The sequence below is a fragment of the Erpetoichthys calabaricus genome, chromosome 10, assembly GCF_900747795.2.
Source record: "Erpetoichthys calabaricus chromosome 10, fErpCal1.3, whole genome shotgun sequence".
Lineage (NCBI taxonomy): Eukaryota > Metazoa > Chordata > Cladistia > Polypteriformes > Polypteridae > Erpetoichthys > Erpetoichthys calabaricus.
Genome location: NC_041403.2, coordinates 99821537 through 99841479, shown reverse-complemented (window position 1 = coordinate 99841479; position 19943 = coordinate 99821537). Strand labels below are relative to the sequence as shown.

The window sequence follows — 19943 nt, the reverse complement described above, 5'->3', positions numbered from 1 at the left end:
CTGTTTTAGGCTTCAAATCATTTGGATGATATCCTTGGAAAGGAAAAAAATCTACGATATAAAAGCCTTACATTGCACAGACTAACAAGCCATAAAATTAAATAAGGTCTGAGATTGGCAATGATTGGTTTCTAATTAAGCAATTGGGTTGAATGAAAACCTGTAGCCACTGCGGCTCACCAGGACCGACATTGCCTACCCCTGTTTTACATCTTATTGCTAATAAGGAGCAATTAAAACACTGAATGCAGCAGTTTAAGATTGAAATAAGCAATTAAGGTTGGAGAACCTTAACAAGCGAGACCACTAAAATGAAGCATTAAAATGTCACTTAAGCAATATGTGCTTCATCAGCAATAATTGAGTTCTCGTTAAGGAACTGGGTTGGAACAAAAACCTGCACATACTGGCACTCCAGGACCGACGTTGCCTACCCCTGATCTAGAATGTGTTGAATCATTACAGAGGGACTTGGACAGCATACAAGCTTGGGACGATTTGTGGCAGATGAAATTTAATGTAAATAACTGGAAAATATTACCCATAGGAAGTAAAAGTGTTAGATTTGAATAAACAGTGTGAGGTCTGAAACTTGAAAATACCCCTTGTCAGAAGGACTTAGAAGTCTCTATCAACTTCCAGATAGTGTTCAAAAGCAATTAGGAAGGTTAACAGATGGTTAGGTGATATAGAAATAAAGTGTATTGTATAAGACAAAGGTGGTTATTCTTAGGCTTTATAATGCACTAATGAGGCATCATCTGGAGTACTCTATGCAGTTTTGGCCTTCTGGCTACAAAAAAGATAACAGCACTAGGAAATCTCCAGAGAAGAGTGACTCGTATGACTTATGAGATAAGATTGTAGGAATTGAACCTTTTCAGTTTAAGCGAAGAATAAGAAGTGACATGGTTGAAAATTATAAATGAACAGTGTATTGAGGTGGTTACTCCAAAATAAGTCCAACAAGAACATAGGGGCAGAGTTGGAAACTTGGTAAGGGTAATATTCTCAGTAATATTAGAACATTTTTTCACACAGAGAACCATAGACACATTGAATGAGTTACCAAGTAGTGTGGTGAACAATAAGACTCTAGGAATGTTTACAATTTGGCTTGATGTTGTTTTGGAGGAATTAATTGGATAGAATTGGTGATCTCTGTTTGGCTGAATAGGTCTGTTCCAGTTCTAACTGTGAACTGGATTGAACATGTGAAAAAAGGGTATGAATATGTTTAATGGCACCTTAAATAAAAAAAGAACAATGGAGCCATTTGCTATACTGAATATAGAGTCTCCTCAAATTGTCTAGAGTGAGAGACAGATTTCAGTTCTACCCAGAATATTTTGTCATTCATTGTTGATGGGTTAAATGACAGACATTCAACAAGCAGCTTATAGAAGTGGAAATAAGAAAGAAAAATAATAATGGATACTGGAACAAAGCAGACAACTGTTCAATAAAAGGAAATTGTGATTTAAAGTTGAAATTAAAAAAATACAGCAATGCCAGGGAAGAAAGCAATCAAAATAAACATATCACGGTTGAAATCTACGGAAAGTGGAAATGAAGCAAGTTATTGATTTTGCTGAAACTTAACAGCAAATTGTCATTTCTCATGTTGCACCCCAGGCATAATTTACTACAAATTGCACTTTTTTTGGACATTTTAGTAAATTATGTATCATGTTAAAATATTAATATGGTGCCCATGTTAATGTGGTATAAACTTATTCCAAGAACTGATATTGAGTCTCACTGAAAAACATTGTCAAAAATGGCCTAAATAATTTCCTCAAATGTTAAAGTGTATGTCAGAAATTAATAACAACAACATTTATTTATAAAGCACATTTTCATGCAACAGTGTAGCTCAAAGTGGTTTATAAGATGACAAAGAGAAAATGACAAGAAAAGAAAAACAATTAAGATTAGGCAAAAATATTAAAGAATAAGTAACAACAAAACAAGGTAAGGTCAGATGGTGGGAGGACAGAAAAAAAGAAAAATAAAAGAAAAAACTCTAGTTAGGCTGGAAAAAAAATCTGTAGGGGTTCCCAGGCCAAAAGATGGCCCAGCCTCCACTGGGCATTCTACCTAACATATATGTTCATAAAACAAACCTCTTAGTTTTCATGCTTCACTTGATAGGAATTGATGAAATTGATCTTGTGGACAGCTGAGACACCCGCCTTCATTCCATCATCTCAGGGGGCTGCATGGTGCTTTGATCAATTGGTGGTTGCACACATCACCACCACAGAAGAACCGGAAAAGACAGCTGAGAATACTGGGTATTAGTAGAGGTTGTGGACCCCTGAAGAATATAATAATTCTATACTCATAAAATCTATTAGGAATACAACTACAATTTAGCTATGAAAAATCCATATTAAAATAATGGAGTTTTAGCAGTTGTTTTTTAAGTTCCAGATTTTAGGTGCATAATAGCAAAAGGCCACCTCACCACTTCTTTTAAGCTTTGCACTTGGAATTATAAGCAGACACTCATTTGAAGATCTAAGATTGTGATTTGGAATGTAAGGTGAGAGGCATTCTAAAATGGAGCAAGATTATTTAAGGCTTTATAAACCATTGGTAACATTTTATGGTATTTTAAAGTCAATTCTGAATGACACAGGTAACCATTATAATGAAACTAAAACTGGTGAGATATGCTCAAATTTTCTTTTTGCAGTTAAGATTCTGACTGCTGCATTCTGCACTAATTGCAACCATTTGATGTCTTTCTTAGGTTAGTCCTTTCAGGAGTGCATTACAGTAATATAGGTCGACTAAAAACTAAAGCATGGAATTAGTTTTTCACCGTCTTATAAAGTTATTAAAGGTCTAACTTTTGCTAATTCCTTAAGTGAAAAAATGAAGTCCTCGTAATCTGGTTAATAGGTGATTAAAGTTTGAGTCAGAGTCAATGATTATCCCTAAATTCTTTACTTCCACCTTCCACCAAAATACAACTCTTGGTTTACTAAGGATATACTGAAAATTACAGCAAAGATGGATGATGCTGTAATAGTAAGAGCCTACCAGACAGAACTAATGTTCTGCCTTCATTTTCTTCTGCCTTATCATTTTTGTGTCTCAAACTTCCAATAGGGTATACAATTCAACTGGGGAAAAAATGAACTTCTACCTACATGTGGGACAACCGTAAGTAAGAAAATTGACCTGAGACCATGAACGTTAAAGATACTGCAAAGCAATGTTTCCCAGTGGGGGCTCAGAGGACACATCTCACATATTTGTTTAATCTATGAAAAGAGATCTACACTCCTCCATGAAGCAAAGCTGCTTGGAAAAGAATCTCCAACGTTGTGATCTGCAGCCTCCTCATAAACGTACATTTTAGACAAATCCCTGTTGTAACTTTCTTCCTGTCTTTCACATCTATTTTTAAACCTAAAAGTGTGTTTGTGTAAAATTCCCTATCAATGTGGACATACTGTATATGGCAGGAAAATATATTCATAAAGGAGATGAGGTGATAGCCACCTTTCTACAATTCTTTCTAAAAAAGAAAAATTGTACCAGTACAGGGATTATTGTTTGACTCTCAGCTAAGTCTCTGTCTGTGTGGGATTTGCATTTGCTTCATACATCCACATGGATTTCCGAGTTTCCTTCCGGGAATGCAGTATTTTTCCTACATGTCAGAGTCATGCTAGGATGCACAAATGAGATGAAGTGCGTCCTGGTGCTCCATTTTTGGATAGTTCCCATTTTGAGACAAATGTCTAGCAGAATACAGGATTTTTGTATCTCAGACTCCTAATGACTTCTAATGAATAGAGTGATAGATGCAGTACATACAGTTAGGTCCATAAATATTTGGACAGAGACAACTTTTTTCTAATTTTGGTTCTGTACATTACCACAATGAATTTTAAATGAAACAACTCAGATGCAGTTTGATGTGCAGACTTTCAGCTTTAATTTCAGTGGGGTGACAAAATGATTGCATAAAAATGGGAGGCAAACTAAAGCATTTTTTTAACACAATCCCTTCATTCAGGGGCTCAAAAGTATTCGGACAATTGACTCAAAGGCTATTTCATGGCAGGTGTGGGCATAGTCCGTCGTTATGTCATTATCAGTTAAGCAGATAAAAGGCCTGGAGTTGATTTGAGGTGTGGTGCTTGCATGTGGAAGATTTTGCTGTGAACAGACAACATGCGGTCAAAGGATCTCTCCATGCAGGTGAAAGACGCCATCCTTAAGCTGCGAAAGCAGAAAAAACCCATCCGAGAAATTGCTACAATATTACGAGTAGCAAAATCTACAGTTTGGTACATCCTGAGAAAGACAGCAAGCACTGGTGAACTCAGCAACGCAAAAAGACCTGGACATCCACGGAAGACAACAGTGGTGGATGATCACAGAATCATTTCCATGGTGAAGAGAAACCCCTTCACAACAGCCAACCAAGCGAACAACACTCTCCAGGGGGTAGACATATCGATATCCAAGTCTACCATAAAGAGAAGACTGCATAAAAGTAAATACAGAGGGTGCACTGCAAGGTGCAAGCCACTCATAAGCTTCAAGAATAGAAAGGCTAGATTGGACTTTGCTAAAGAACATCTAAAAAAGCCAGCACAGTTCTGGAAAAACATTCTTTGGACAGATGAAACCAAGATCAACCTCTACCAGAATAATGGCAAGAAAAAAGTATGGAAAAGGTGTGGAACAGCTCATTATCCAAAGCATACCACATCATCTGTAAAACACGGTGGAGGTAGTGTGATGCATTGGCCGTGCATGGCTGCCAGTGGCACTGGGACACTAGTGTTTATTGATGATGTGACACAGGACAGAAGCAGCCGAATGAATTCTGAGGTGTTCAGAGACGTACTGTCTGCTCAAATCCAGCTAAAAGCAGTCAAATTGATTGGGCGGCGTTTCATGATACAGATGGACAATGACCCAAAACATACAGCCAAAGCAACCCAGGGGTTTATTAAAGAAAAGAAGTGGAAAATTCTTGAATGGCCAAGTCAGTCACCTGATCTTAACCCAATTGAGCATGCATTTCACTTGCTGAAGACTAAACTTCAGATAGAAAGGCCCACAAATAAAACAGCAACTGAAAGCCGCTGCAGTAAAGGCCTGACAGAGCATTAAAAAGGAGGAAACCCAGCATCTGGTGATGTCCATGAGTTCAAGACTTCAGGCTGTCATTGCCAGCAAAGGGTTTTCAACCAAGTATTAGAAATGAACTTTTTATCTCCAGTTATTTAATTTGTCCAATTACTTTAGAGCCCCTGAAATGAAGGGATTGTGTTAAACAAATGCTTTAGTTGCCTCACATTTTTATGCAATCGTTTTGTTCACCCCACTGAATTAAAGCTGAAAGTCTGCACTTCAACTGCATCTGAGTTGTTTCATTTAAAATTCATTGTGGTAATGTACAGAACCAAAACTAGAAAAAAGTTGTCTCTGTCCAAATATTTATGGACCTAACTGTATAAATATAATGTATAAAAAAACAGTAGATTAATTTCTTATGGTGTCCTACATATGCTACATGGGATGGAAATAGGTGGGAACCCCAGAGCAAGAAAGAAAAAGTGAAAGAGAGAAATATGTGAGATTTTCTCAAGTTCTCAGAAGGCATCCAACCCAGCATGGAATGTCTGACTCTCTTCAGGAGAGAGTGAGGCTAAGGATGAAGATCTGGAATGAATACAGGATTATTGTATTTTCAGTTGGGGGGCATCCTGTGTTTATCCTCCCCTTCCCTCGTGTCTTATATTTAATGAAGGAAGGAGTTCCATACGTATTAGCCTTTTTTATGCTATTCAGAGCTAGAAAGGCTGCCTGGATGACCCCTAAATACATGATGTGGCATAACGTAACATAACCTTCTCCATATCTGATAAACCCGTTCTGGATTGCAGTGGACGGGAGCCTACCCTGGCAACATTTGACACAAGGCAAGAGCCAACCTTGGACTGGATACCACACATACCTACACTCACATTGGGGAAAGTTAGAATTGGCAATTAATCTAACATGCATATTTTTGAAATGTAGGTGGAGAACCACAACTCTTACGGGAAATCCACACAGCTCCAGTGATATGACTATACATGCATTTTCATTTCTGATTTAGTTTTACAGTCATCAGTAATTTTGTGGATGTACCGTATAATTAACCTTTTTTGGCTCACAGGAACATATCTATACCACCATTTACAAAAATGTTGCCTAAGTGTTGTAAGAATTTAACTTAATAAACATAGTAAGCTAGTGTTTGACAAACATCCAATATACCCTAGGAATGTTATTTACTGTTCTGATAATAATATTAATATTTCTTTTACCTTCTTTTCATTCAAATGAGGCTCTTACTGTGAATATTCATATCCCATGGAACAAACACTCAACTTCTATTGATGTCACTTATTAAATTATCATACTGTAACTGTAAACAGTGTATATTAATTTGTACATCTCAATAAAAATTCCAACACCACTATTCTAGTGCATCTGTCAGTGCTGAAAAAGAGAAAATGATGCTTTCTCCGTGTGTTGCAAATGACACTATTTCATTAGAAATAAAATGAATACATTTGTAATTTCAACTAATTTATTCATTTTATTCATCATGAATAAAATATACAAGACTATTCCATAAAAACAGTGCAAATAAAAGTGTCCCAGGTTATCTGGACGCAGTTAGTCATTTCTCTCTCTCTGACAGTTTTTTTATTTTTTAGGTTCACTATAGTTGGTTGGTGGACCCCTTTAAAGGAGGTATAGGAGCCTTCCTGAGGCCTGCATCTCTTAGTTACCTTTTTCAGATGCAACTGGGACAGTGACCATATTTTTAACTCAGATCACAGGGGTACTGTCACTACTAGAGGATAAAAATAAATGAATTAATTTGGTGTCATATCAAAAAGGAGCATCCTTTCAGACATAGTAAGCAAAATCATGAAGATAAGAATTTGGCTTTTTAGATATTGAAGTTGGAAAGTAGGAGTATTATAGTGAAATGTTTTTAGAAGGAAATATAAACAGTATTATCTTGTCTAATAAAAACAAATTGAGCTGTTACCGTATATGCCACATACCTATTTTTGAATTTAGTGAAATGCATTACCATAAATTCTGAAGTTCATAATTGTTTTCTTACTTTAAGAAATATCAATGAGTGAGAGTGTTAGCAGTTTTCAGTTTAAATTGTAATATATCATAACATTTCAAACCTGCTTAAATCTACTTCAGGATTACAGGGGCATCACCATGCCCAAGGTAGAAAACATTCATGTACAGGGTTCTAGTTAATCACAAACACACACACACTCATACTCATGCCAGGCCAGTTTACAGTTGCCAGCTAGCTTCACCTACATGTCTGTTGAAATGTGGGAGCAAAACCAGAGTACCTAAGATAAAAGATAACATTACCTTACCCAGTTACAGGAAGCACATTTTATTTACCAGAGTTGGCAGTTCAGTATGAGGATGAAACACAGTAGTGAGCTTGCTATACGGCCTTCCTGTTGTTTCTAGGCAACTGTGCTGAACAACTAAAATGTTCTTAACCCTTCGCTCCATTTTTTATCAAACCTGAGTAATGCAATTCAATACCTTGTGGGACTCCGCTTTTCCCTACCAGCATCTTGAACAAGTCCGGAGCCAATGTCCTAGTTGGAGTGCCAGTACCTCAACATACAAACCCAGACTCACTTCATTTTAGAAGAACCCTAATATGCATGTCTTGGGGATATAGGAGGTAAAATGAAGTACCCCAAGATAAACCCATGTAGACACAGGGTTTGTACACTCTACACTTACAGTGACAAGACTGGGATTCAGACCCATATAACAAGTATAGATGATACTCATTACTAAATACAGAATTAGTACACATAAAAATACAGATTTGTTTAAATATATGAAAAACAAGGTAGAAACTGATTTAACATAAATGTAAACTCTCAATATCTTTCTATTAATTAAATGATAACCTATGACCAGTTCACAATGGAAGAAATTAAAATTCTAAAAGTGAAAGTCAAAAATAAAGTCAGACAAAGTCACAGTCCTGAAGACCTCAGCCAACTGGCTGCCTACGCCCTGTCCTGGGACTTCTATATTGAAGTCTGTGCTGGGCCGTACAGTCTTTTGAGAGAATATTTTCATCCATTGATTTCAATGCTCCATTATATGGGGTGACTTTTTCTTATGTTGGTGAGCAGCTTGGCAGTACAGCAGTGCCACCAAGAGCCACATCCATATACTGAGAAGAGAAACAGCATAGAGCAGGATCAGTAATGGTTTATAAATATTGTATTACTTATATTTCTGTACAAATGGCTAATAAACAGAAATGCAGTATGCACAGCTAATCTGGAACTCTAGACAGGGTATTCTAGACTAAAGTAGTGGGTCTTCATCCTGGATTTAAAAACTGAGACTGGACAGGCATCTCTTATATAAGCAGGCAGATTATTACACAGCTTCGAAGCCCTGTAGCTAAAAGCTTAACATCCCACTTTTATTTAAAGTTTCCAGGCATCTTATGACCTCAATGTACGCTCTGGTTTGTAAGTAGTGATAAGTTCAAATAAATAAGCAGGGCCTTGGCCATTTAAGGCTTTATATACTGTATTAAAAGAACGATTTTGAAATATGCCCTAAAATTATCAGGGAGCCAATTTAAGGACTTGAGGACTGGAGTTATGTGTTTGTACTTTTTGATTCTTGTAATCATTTTTGCAGCAGCAGTTTGAATTAACTGAAAACTGTATAAAGAACAGCCTGTGGATAAAATATTGCAGTAGTCAATGCTACTAGAAATAAATGCATGAGCTAATTTCTTAGTGTCCTAAATATTTAGAAAAACATCTTAATCTTCCATCATTTTTAAGATGGAAAAAACTTGTTTGGATAGATTTGTAATGTGTATTTTAAATAACATGATAGTGTCAAAGATCACACCTAAATTGCATACTAATTCAGTGAAACTAATTGTGACTCCAATTAAGTTAAAAAGTGACAGAATATTGTTGTGTTCTGCGTCATTCCCTCCAATAACTAAATTTGTGTTTTGAAAGTTCATTTTGACTTTCTCTTCATAGTGTGATTTTTTTATACCGTAGGTTTGTATTTGCTGAGCCTTGGAGCCTCTTTATAAAATCCTGAAAAGTAAATATAATCAGGTTAAAATCCACATTATTTGAGCTTTCCCCAAGTAAGAAGAGGTCTGGGAATTTTAGGTTAACTGTCCATTAGGGCTGCCCTATTTCTAATTCTAATTTTGAGTCTATCTCATATAACTGATGTATAACAGCATGTGTTTGGTCTCCTTATTAACTTGTAGCTGATCTGATTTATTTGGAAGGCAGTGTGGCTCATATGTTTGACTTTAGTCCAATGTTAATGGAAGGCTGTCAGTTGTTTCATTAACTAAGTGCCATAAAATGATTAAAACCAATATGTTAACAATATTACAGGCAAAAAATAACCATTAGCCCTTGTTCTCTGAGTCAAAAAACCTAGGAACCATATTCTACCTTTGGGAGTTAGACACAGCCTAGTGTTTGGCTGGATGAGTCAAATGAGACCTTTAAAATTTGCTATCTACTAATATGTGTGGAGTCAATGTGTCTGATCAGTCTTCTCCATACAGTTGGTCCTGTACCTCCTCCCTAGGCATGCCTTTTTAAAATCATCCTTTACTTTATGGATCTACTTCTGCTTTAGTCTCCTTTGCTTTTTTTTCCCCTCTACTTCCATTTTCATCACTCTTTTTCCCACATTTTCATGATCTCTCCTTATCAAATGTCCAAACCTTCAGAGATATCTCTCCAGGCTTTGTTGAAACTCTGATTTTCTCATTTCTTATTCTGTCATTTTTTGTAACTCCATACATCTGTCTTAGCATTCTCATTTCTATCACATCTAACTTCTTCTCCTGTGCTCCTTTTACTGCCTGTGTCTTAGCTCCATACATCATTGCTTGTCCTACCACTGTTGTAAAAACCTTACCTTTAACCTTCATCTTAATTCTTCAGTCACACAATCCTTCTGATATCTTCATCCAATTGTTCCATTCATAATGCACTCTACAGATAATCTCTGCATCTCATTCTCCATCTTGGGCTACCACCGATCCTACATATTTAAACTTATCTATTCTTATTCTAACATCTGAATACTGATCATCATGAAACCTCAGATATTCTTATGCCATTTATGTTCAATCCTATATCTTGTAAAGCTCTACACCATTTTTCCACTCCACTTACTTCTTTGTGGTTCTACGCAACACAATGTTATCAGCAAAAACCATGCACCTGGATGATTGGTCTTTTATTAGACAAGTCAGAATATCCATAACCAGATCAAAGAGGTAAGAACTTAAAGAAGATCCCAGTTGTTACCTACACTAACTGAAATTTGGTTTATTACCCCAATGCTGCTTTTATCCCAAGTCCTCAATCCCTCAATCCCTCATGCACATCCAGGACAATCATCACATACTTCTCTGGTTCTCTTTTCTCTTTCATGCACCTCCAAAAGCCTTCATGTGGCACTGTATCATAAGCATTTTCCAAATCAATAAATACTTTATGCAAGCCTTTCTGTTTGTCTCAATGCTTCTCTATGAGCTGTTTTAATACAATTACTTTTATCAGATGCTCCAATGCCTGGCCTAAACCCAAACTGCTCCTCTTTTATGGCAGTCTCGTCCCTAAACCTTCCCTTGATGACCCTTTTCCAGATTTTCATCATGTGTGACATCAACTTTATCCATCTATAATTTCCACAAACCTGGATATCTCTCTTCTGCATATAAATATACACAACCACTCTGTTCCTGCCCTCCTCTGGTATTTTCTCCTGTTCATAGATCTTCTGCATTAGATCACAGAACACATCTACTTCCCCTTCCCACAAACTTTCCACACTTCTACTGGAATTGCATCCAGTCCAGTTGCCTTTTAATTTTTTTGTTCTTTCCAGTGTCTCGTTTACATCTTCCCTCCGTATTCTTGGTGATATCCCTTAATATGGGAATACTTCCCCAAGTACTACTGTTGGATTTTCTTCATCAACAGCTTTTTAAAGTACCCCAAACAAAATCAAATCCCAAATATCACTTAACAAAATTACAGTTAGGTCAAATTTGCACACATTGCAGTCACAATTCTGAGCCTAATAAAGACTGATAGTTTGGCTGAAAGTTGTAAAGTGGACTGTCTTCTGTGTAGCCTCTTGCTGAGCCTTGTTTCAACAGCTGACTTTAAAACAGATTCAATCAAGTGTCAGCAGCCATGTGTAGTTTGTGAACTTCTGAAATAAGGTTCAATGTCTTATGTTGGAAGTGGCAAGACCTTTAAGCAAGGATTAGTTCAAATGTTGCTCCTATACCAATATCAGAATTGCAAGTTTGCCTTGTTATATCCTGTTGTACTGGCATTTTGAATGTGTATTTAACTGGGTACTAAGTATAGAATGATTTTCCACTCTTTTATCCATTGAAACAACTTAATTGCACCTACAGGTTTGTTCTGTGACCCTGTGGAAGGTTATATAAAAAGTGTAATTACATTGAGAAACTCCCCTGGAATCAATTAAAGGCTCTGTCAAAGATGGAACACCTGCAGATTAGAGCAAGACAGCAGGATGCCGAGGCTTCTCTTGCTTTCATGTAATGGGTACCTGACTGGCAACACAGAGCTGTTTATGGAGCCATTCTATAGATTAACAATAACAGGTTAAAGGAACCCTTAGTCCTTTCATCCCACTAGGAGGCCAGATAGTGCAGGTCTGATATAATCCTGATAGTGACATTTTACTGAAAGGTTATAATGTCATAATTTTAGCTAGAAAAAGAGCATAGGTGAAGGGAACATGACAAGATACACTACACAATGTGAAGGGCTTGCCATTGCAGAGATTTGTCCTGCACTCTGTGTTAATTTATATTTTACATGTAGAATCGTGTAATTTTAAAAGCTGAATCATAACATCAAGTCACCTCTGACAGATACCAACACCTTATACCAGTTCTTCATGCCTTTGCATTTGCCCTGTTTTCCCCTTTAGTTGGGTTAATCCCAGCATGGAGGAAACAGAAGATGCTAGGTGCATTATCTAAACATGGATTTAAGAATATGAGACCTACAGTAAAATTATGGGAATTCAATGATGTAAAGGCAAAATGTCAGTAAAAGAAACGGGACAGATGCAGACAAATTAGGAGGACAATACAGCATTTTTAGGTAAACCAATATAACCAAGAAGTATGACTAATAATTTAGGCAAAGATCTAAACCAAAAGGGATTAACCAAAGGGCAGGAGAAACTAGAAATAGGGCTGTGACTCAACGAATGCCTAGAAAGTGACAGACGTTTGAATAAATGCTAAAGCAAGAAGGGTCAAATGAGACTCAGGTAACATTTTGTAGTAGAAACCAACGAGCCACGACCAAGAACATGGCAATTCACCAAGCATAATACCTGAAATGCTCAGCAGTAAATGTATAGTTAAACTGCACTGAAACTATTTATTTTTAAAAAAATAACGAGGCACATTATTGTGTAGTCTACACTATAGTGTCTTCTTAGTGTGGTAAATACTAAACACACTGCTTCTTCTCCTTCTTCTTCTTCTTTTTTTTCTTCATCAGGCTCCAGTGTGATGAAGGTGACAGCAAATGATGCAGATGATGACACTACCCCTAATGGCATGGTGCGTTACAGAATACTCTCCCAGTCACCCCACAGCCCAATTCCTAACATGTTCACAATCAACAGCGAGACTGGGGACATTGTGACAGTTGCAGCCGGGCTGGACAGAGAGGTTAGTCCCAGCATTTCAAAGCTCTGAATGTTGAAGTTTATTTTCCCATCATGCAATTTGGTTACAAACGTTAAGGTTTATTCTTTGTTTTTGAAACAAACAGTATCTTTTTTAACATTTTCTTGTACATTTCAAAACAGACATCCAGTCTATTCTCCGTGATCATTTCTCTGTAATGGAAGACAGTACCTGAAATGTTTCATGCTATATTTGTCCATCTGTTAGCTTAAGTGCATGAGGTGCAAATGCATCTAAATCTTCCACCCAGTCTGTCTTTGTACTGTAAATCTTGCTCCTCTACTTACTTTGAAATGACTCAAGTCTTTAACTGATCCACCATTATTTTCTGTCTGATGATTATATCATTTAACTTACCAAATGCTACTTAAATTACACTATGAAGATAATTCAGTCCTTCATTCACTTAAGTCGCTTATTCCCATACAGAATCATTGGAAGCCAAAATCTATCCCAGCAGCCCAGAGCACCAAGCAAGAACAAATTATTAAAAGGGTGCCAGTAGATGAAAGAACACAATCATGCCCACACTCACCTTGCATCAATTTAGCATGCATCTCCAATCAGCCTAACACACACATCTTTGGGATATGAAACCAGAGTGAATAGCAAGTACTGTGGCAAGTATGCAGATTCTACATAGACAGTGACAATTGTGACCTGAGATTAGACAAAAATTAATTTTCTCTCAGAAATAAAATTATATCACAACCCGTTAAAGCATGAAAGTGAGGTCAAAATACGAACATGGGTCACAGGTAAAAAAAATAGTCAGTCATTGAACTAAACCAATATGTGGGTTGAAAATCAAAATGCAAAAAGAGAGTAGAAAGTCCTAGCCATTCTTAATATTTCCATTCTTTAACTAAAATACTATAAATGGAGCAGCTCTTCATTATGAGTTTTGTTTTATGCAAAAGGCTTGGACGTGGGGCACTGCACATCGCAATTTTAAAAATGATTTAATCCATGATGTCAAACACAACATGTAGTGTTATCCTGTGCCTGGTAATCAGGGGTCTTACTACAAAAAATGTGAAGTTCCAAAACAGCATCACAGGAAAACTACAGTAGTTAGTTCTCCTATAGATAAGTCAGGGCTTGATTTTTACCGTATAATTTCTGGTATTTTATAATGTTGGTCATATGAGTTGCATGCGGAAAACTCACGCTATTGGTGCAAGAGATTATGATTTGCTAACGTCCACCTGAGAGAGTAACCACGGAGCCCACTGCCTTTTTTTCTATGTGTTGTGCCTACGTGACCACATGGTAATACCCAAACTATTCCGAAACGACATTTGCACTGTTTTGTGTTTTTTTGTATCTCACATCCTCATACACCTTTATCGTAAGAGCATCCCTTATCTACAATGGAGCGTTCGATCAGAAGAAAATATGAAGCTGGTTTTAAATTAAAAGTCAGTGAAGTGGTGAAAGAAACTGGTAACTGTGTTGCTGCAACAAAATTCGATGAGTCTGTGAAACTGGTGGGGTCTGATTTTATGACCAATTTTTCGGGTTTCAAGACCTGACTTATACATGAGTATATACGGTATACATAAGAATAGTGAAAAAAGAAATAATAACAGTAGTAGTATAGGTAAATTAATGTTGAAATTCATAACAGTGACTGGGCCATGAATCTAACCAATGTCCCTGGAAGCAGGTATCAACACTAACTAACTACTGTGGCACATCAACAAAGACAAAAGTGGAAACATAAATATGAACTATGGTTGTGAGGGCTGCACCTTCCCATTTTATTTCTACATCTTTCTTTATTATCTATATGACTAATAAAGGCTTTGAATGTGAACATTGTAGTTTAAAACAGTTAGGAACGATTTACTGTAATAATAAAAGCTACATCAGAATAATTTTTATTCCAGTATTGTACAGCTACATAGTTTATTTCTTTCTAGTTGTTATGTTTCAACAGTATTATTAAGAATTTGACATGTAGTTTTTTTAAGTATGAGCAATAAAGTAGCTCTGTTCCTTGAATAAATAAGATTAGGAGTAGTAATAAATGGCTGTTCCAATCAGAAACATTTTTAGATTTTCAGCAAAACAACTCAGATTGTTCTTGAAAAATGATTACTTATATAATATCCATATGACTGGGATGATGAAAAAGTTTGGTAAGTCTAAGTAATGTTTTGATTTGCTTTGCCATTTCCTGTAATTTAGCACAATAGATAACACACAAACGGCATGTGACATTAATGTAATGCCTCGGTTTTAAGGCTAGCAACAAACTTTGAAAAAAAGATATTGCATTTGGTTGATACTTCCATACAAAGTAGCTTAATGTGCACTATAGGTAACAATGCATTGAAGAAGTTTGACAATGACAGAAAAACTACAGAACTACTTTAATAGACATCTATGAATTAATGTACTGCCCTATGGGATGGCAGTGGGCACACTGGGTGTGTTTGATAATAGTTCTTGAACAAACTTGTCATGAAATCCCATACCTTGTTCAGTCTTTTGGCCTTTTAATAACTTTCCCACATTACCCAAATGCAGACAAGAACTTTTCCGCCACTAATACAGTACATTGGCACAGAGTTTCTTCCTCACAGCTCCAGGAGACTGAGTTCAAATTCAGGGGCTGGCCACTGTCTATATCAGGTCTGCCTGTTTTCCTTCCAGGTAATCTCTTTTCCAAAAGTGTGCAGATTAGGTTAACTTATGACTGTAAATCAGTTTATTGTGTTTGTGTGTCTGTCTGATCGTGCCCTGCAGTGGATTGGTACCCAGACCACACTTGGTCCTTGCCTTTCTAGTTCTGCTGGGATAGGCTGCCGCTCCACACAGCACTCAAGTTGGATTGGATAGCTTTGGTAAATGGATGTTAGGGCAGCTTTAAGGTACAACCTCTCCATAGATAGTGTGTGCATGGCCTTATCCATTTGTGCAGTCAGTTTGTTTTTAAATGGTGCCCCTTGATGGGACATTCACTGCATTCCAATTCCAAACTAACATTATAAGGCTTTTCTATGTTTAGTGCCTCTAGGAATGTATTAAGCTGGATTTATTGAAAAGACTGCAAATCAATTGCATTGTTCCTGCTTAGCCCACTATTTACTGAAATCTGTTATTTAAAAGAGGTCAAATCAAGTTTTTTAATTTGAATTATTCCACCTCAAAATCAATTATTTTGACACTTGGTAAAATCAAGCATATTGGAAAACAATAACAACATTTATTTGTGTGGCACATTTAAATACACAAATGTAGCTCAAAGTACTTTGCAATAATAATACATACATCATAAGGGTTACAAAAAAGAAAGTGAAAACCAATTATTTATAAGAAGTTATTTAAAAAAGAGACAGTAATTGCCCAGCTTAATGATCAAATAGTCAGGGAGGTGAGAAAAATGAGAAGTCCAGATGGCAAGGCGGCTGAAAAAAAGGAACCTCTAGGGGTTCAGTATTCCAAGACCAAAAGACTGTCCATCCTTGTTAAGCATTTTAAGAAACAAAAATATGTTGATTGTTATTGGTTACAGCAATATGAGAATAGCCTTGAGTAGATTTCTTCCTTCTTCCCAGCATCAAATATGGTTCAAATGGCTTTGTTCAGATGACAGTGGTGGCACCACAGAATACCAGAAACAGAAAACTGCAAAAGTAGTAATTAGTGACTAGTCTATAAAACAACAGTATTAACAATAACAGCCAGTCTACACCCCCAACACACATTCACATACACATTGTTAAAGAATGAAAAAAAGAAAGAAATCAATGAAAAAGCCAAATTAACTAGACAGATTTTTATTATTATCAATTTTTTTTTGAAGTTCTGCTGGCCTGGCATATATACACTCTTGAGGTTGTCCACATGTCTGATGCATACAAACAAAATGTAGCCTCACCATTTCTTTTACACTTCACCCTTGGAATATTAAGTAAACCATTCTTAAAATATCTAAGATTGCTATTTTTGGGAGAGACACTCTAAAATCAAAGTGTTGAATTGTTCAGACCCTTAGCAACATTTATGAGTATCTTAAAATCAGTAAAGGACACAGACAGCCAGAGTAATGGTGCTAAGTCTGCTGTAATGTGTTCTAGTTTTTTTGCTTTGTTTTGTTTAAGGAATTATTACTCATCCATTCTGTGATACTAGTAAGTCATTGGATCAGAGATTTTAAAGCTTCAGGGTCATCTAGTACTATCAATAAATGATCTGAGTATTGTTATCATTGCTGTTATCATTTACGTTATGTTTCAGTATGACTGAGCCTAATGGGAGCATACTGAGTCCAAAAAGGGCTCTAAGCAGACCCTATGACATACTACACATAATTGGAATCTCATCACTTCATGAAGAATTTTCTTCCTGTTATTTATGAGTGAAATCAACTCAAGGCACTGCTATTGAATGGTGCACTCAGATGCACTAGAACAAAAAATTATCATTTGTGTCAATAATTCTGTATGTCATTAATTATTTTATCCAAAACCATTTATGTACTATTATAAGCCATCACTAGTTGAGAATAATTTTCCCCAATTTTTTATACAATCATTTAAAATTTTAGATAAATAGGACCATCATTCAAATTGATTTAAAATTGTTGTATTTAATAATGTAAGCCTTCAGTATTTTGTAGAAGATTGTTAATTTAGCTTGTAAAAAGATCAGACTCAGCACACTTAAAATGGTTTGGGGCAGCCACCTGTATAATATCCCTGGCTGCAAAAGGCTTTGAAAGGAACAGAGATATTCAAAAGACTGAGTCCAAAACAGAACTGCTGAGGGTTTGCAAAGATGGCGGCTTTAAAGGATTAGACCGGAAGTGATGTGCAGGAACCGGAAGTGCCGTAGGGGAACTGGAAGTGACATTCTTCTGACGTTAGTCTGTGCGCCGGAACTGATGTTCTTCTGGGTGCTGGAACTGTAAGTGACATTCTTCTGGGCATCTGAACCGGAAGTGATGTCATGCTGGGTGCCGGAAGTGACATCGTGCTGGGTGCCGGAAGTGATGTCATCGGCTCTGAGTCAAACAGGTTTTCCCGCGGCTGGTCTGTAGAGACAGCAGGAGAAGATTTAGTGCACCCCGCCACCCCCTGGCTTGGCGTGGAATTACCTTTGCTTGGTCTATACAACGTCCTCCTACTTGCAATTGTGTGACAAGCTTTTTTTTCCATATGTGCTCAGACTTGCTATACTTCTCTTTTGAGTTTCCTCACCTTTTGAGTTTTAGATTAGGTTAGGTAGACTTTATTATCCCAGAGGGCAATTTTTTCCATGATATTACAGCCATGCAGATTGTTTAGTTTTTCAGGGGCTACTATGTTGCCCTATATTTGCCTTAGAACTGTTGACATTTCTGTTTACAGTTCAGTCTGTATTAGAATAGTTATTAAAGTAAGACTATGTATTATCGTAGTATTTCCCTCTACTTACCCTTTACCTGTTTTCTCAAGGGTAAATGTTCTCGTCAGGTTCGTTATCGGGTTGGTCTACTGTTGCACTTTAAAATGATAATACACACATACATAGATTCACACACACTCAGACCCTAACCACAACAGTGCCCTACAAATGACTCACACACAGTTGGCTAACATTTAGCACTTAAAAACCACACAAATACTTTAAGTATAACACAACTTGTCACTCTCTCAGCACATCAAGAGACTTATTTATTTATCGGCACGGACAACGTATGATGTTTTAAATAGACCTCAGACCTAAATGTTACTTTTGGTCTCCAAGAAAATATTAAAACATACAAAGACTCAGTATCCTTGACTATAGGCTATTTATCAGCCAAGAATACCTTCTTATCATACTGCCCCCTAACTATTGAGTGGCGCCTCACTCTCAGCCTTAAAACCCCGCAGCACAGAGCTAATGGCAAAATCTCCAGCTACGCCAGGTGCTCTTAGAAATCTACCTTATTACTTCAATCACTCTAGACATTAAAACAAAGCATAGAATGTTAAAAGCAGCATGGTATTTATTACAAGAATAATAATAATACCACTGGAACAAAGAATAGAAAATAAGTACTGATAGGAAAGTCTGAATATATATATAGTCTTTAGGAAAAGCTTACGAAAAAGTTGAAATGACAAGGATGAATGTCCCAGGGAGGCGTTTGATTTAGCAATGGATGTTCATGGTGCCTTTCTGACGACCAATGTCGTCTTCGTCTGTTCCTCTTCTTCTTCTCCTCCCTCCTGCTCCTTCTTCTTCCTTCTTCTCCTTCTTCTCCCTCTGCTTCTCTTCCAGACCAAGGCATATTTATTATGAAATATCATGCCTTGGTTACACAACACATGAACCTGATTGGCTGGCTGTCAATGTGATTGATGAATTTTGCTCAAACTCTTTCCCAGATAATAAAGTTCTTTGATATTGCCTGTTTCCCTTTCCCAGGCCATAAATCCCAGATGTCCATCCATAAAGTAATCAATAGCCTGGGGTGTCAGCAGAGCATCCTGTCCCGGGTTGTAAAATAATTGAGCCCCAGAATGTCTTCCTTTCAATGTAGGAAACAGCTGTTTGAAAGTGAGGTGTGACAAAACCTGCTTTGATCTGTCTTAGTTGATCTGTTGTCTTGTCTCGAACAAAATATAATGGAAACCAAAATGTACAGATTTTATACACCATAACAGACTATTAATTATATTAGTAAAGGTAGTGGTATCTGCCACATAAAAAAGTTTCTTAAGAATGCATTCTTGTTTTAAGCTACTTAGAATAACAATAATTATTACCCTGTTAAACTAAAGATGATATGAAAGTGTTGTGACCACCAGGGCGCTCCAGCCGCCCTAAACACCTGAACATACCAGACACTAGCACAAGTGTTACACAGCATACATTTTATTTCAGTGACGAAACGCTTTTCCCTTGCTCCCCACTTCTGCAGCACAGTACACAGTCCACAATATCACACAGCAAGCATAATATCACACAGCAAGCACAAATAACTGTCTGTGTGTCTTTCTCTCCATCTCCTTCCACCTTCACTCCTCCTGGCAAGCGTTGTCCTCCTCCTCCTCCTCCTCCTCCCAACTTTGGCCCTGGAATGAAGGCATGCAGCTCCTCT

At 37.0% G+C, this 19943-nt stretch overlaps 1 protein-coding gene across 2 annotated transcripts in view; it reads left to right on the top strand.

Moving 5' to 3' along the window:
• Nucleotides 1-19943, top strand: part of LOC114658415 (cadherin-4-like) — a 2147065-nt gene that overhangs the window by 936699 nt on the left and 1190423 nt on the right. For both annotated transcript variants that reach the window (XR_007936098.1, XM_051932859.1), the window contains exon 8: nucleotides 12672-12844. Coding sequence is in view for 1 of the 2 variants with exons in the window: in XM_051932859.1 (XP_051788819.1) it covers nucleotides 12672-12844 (173 nt within the window). In the remaining variant the exon portion in view is untranslated. The remainder of the gene's footprint in view (nucleotides 1-12671; nucleotides 12845-19943) is intronic.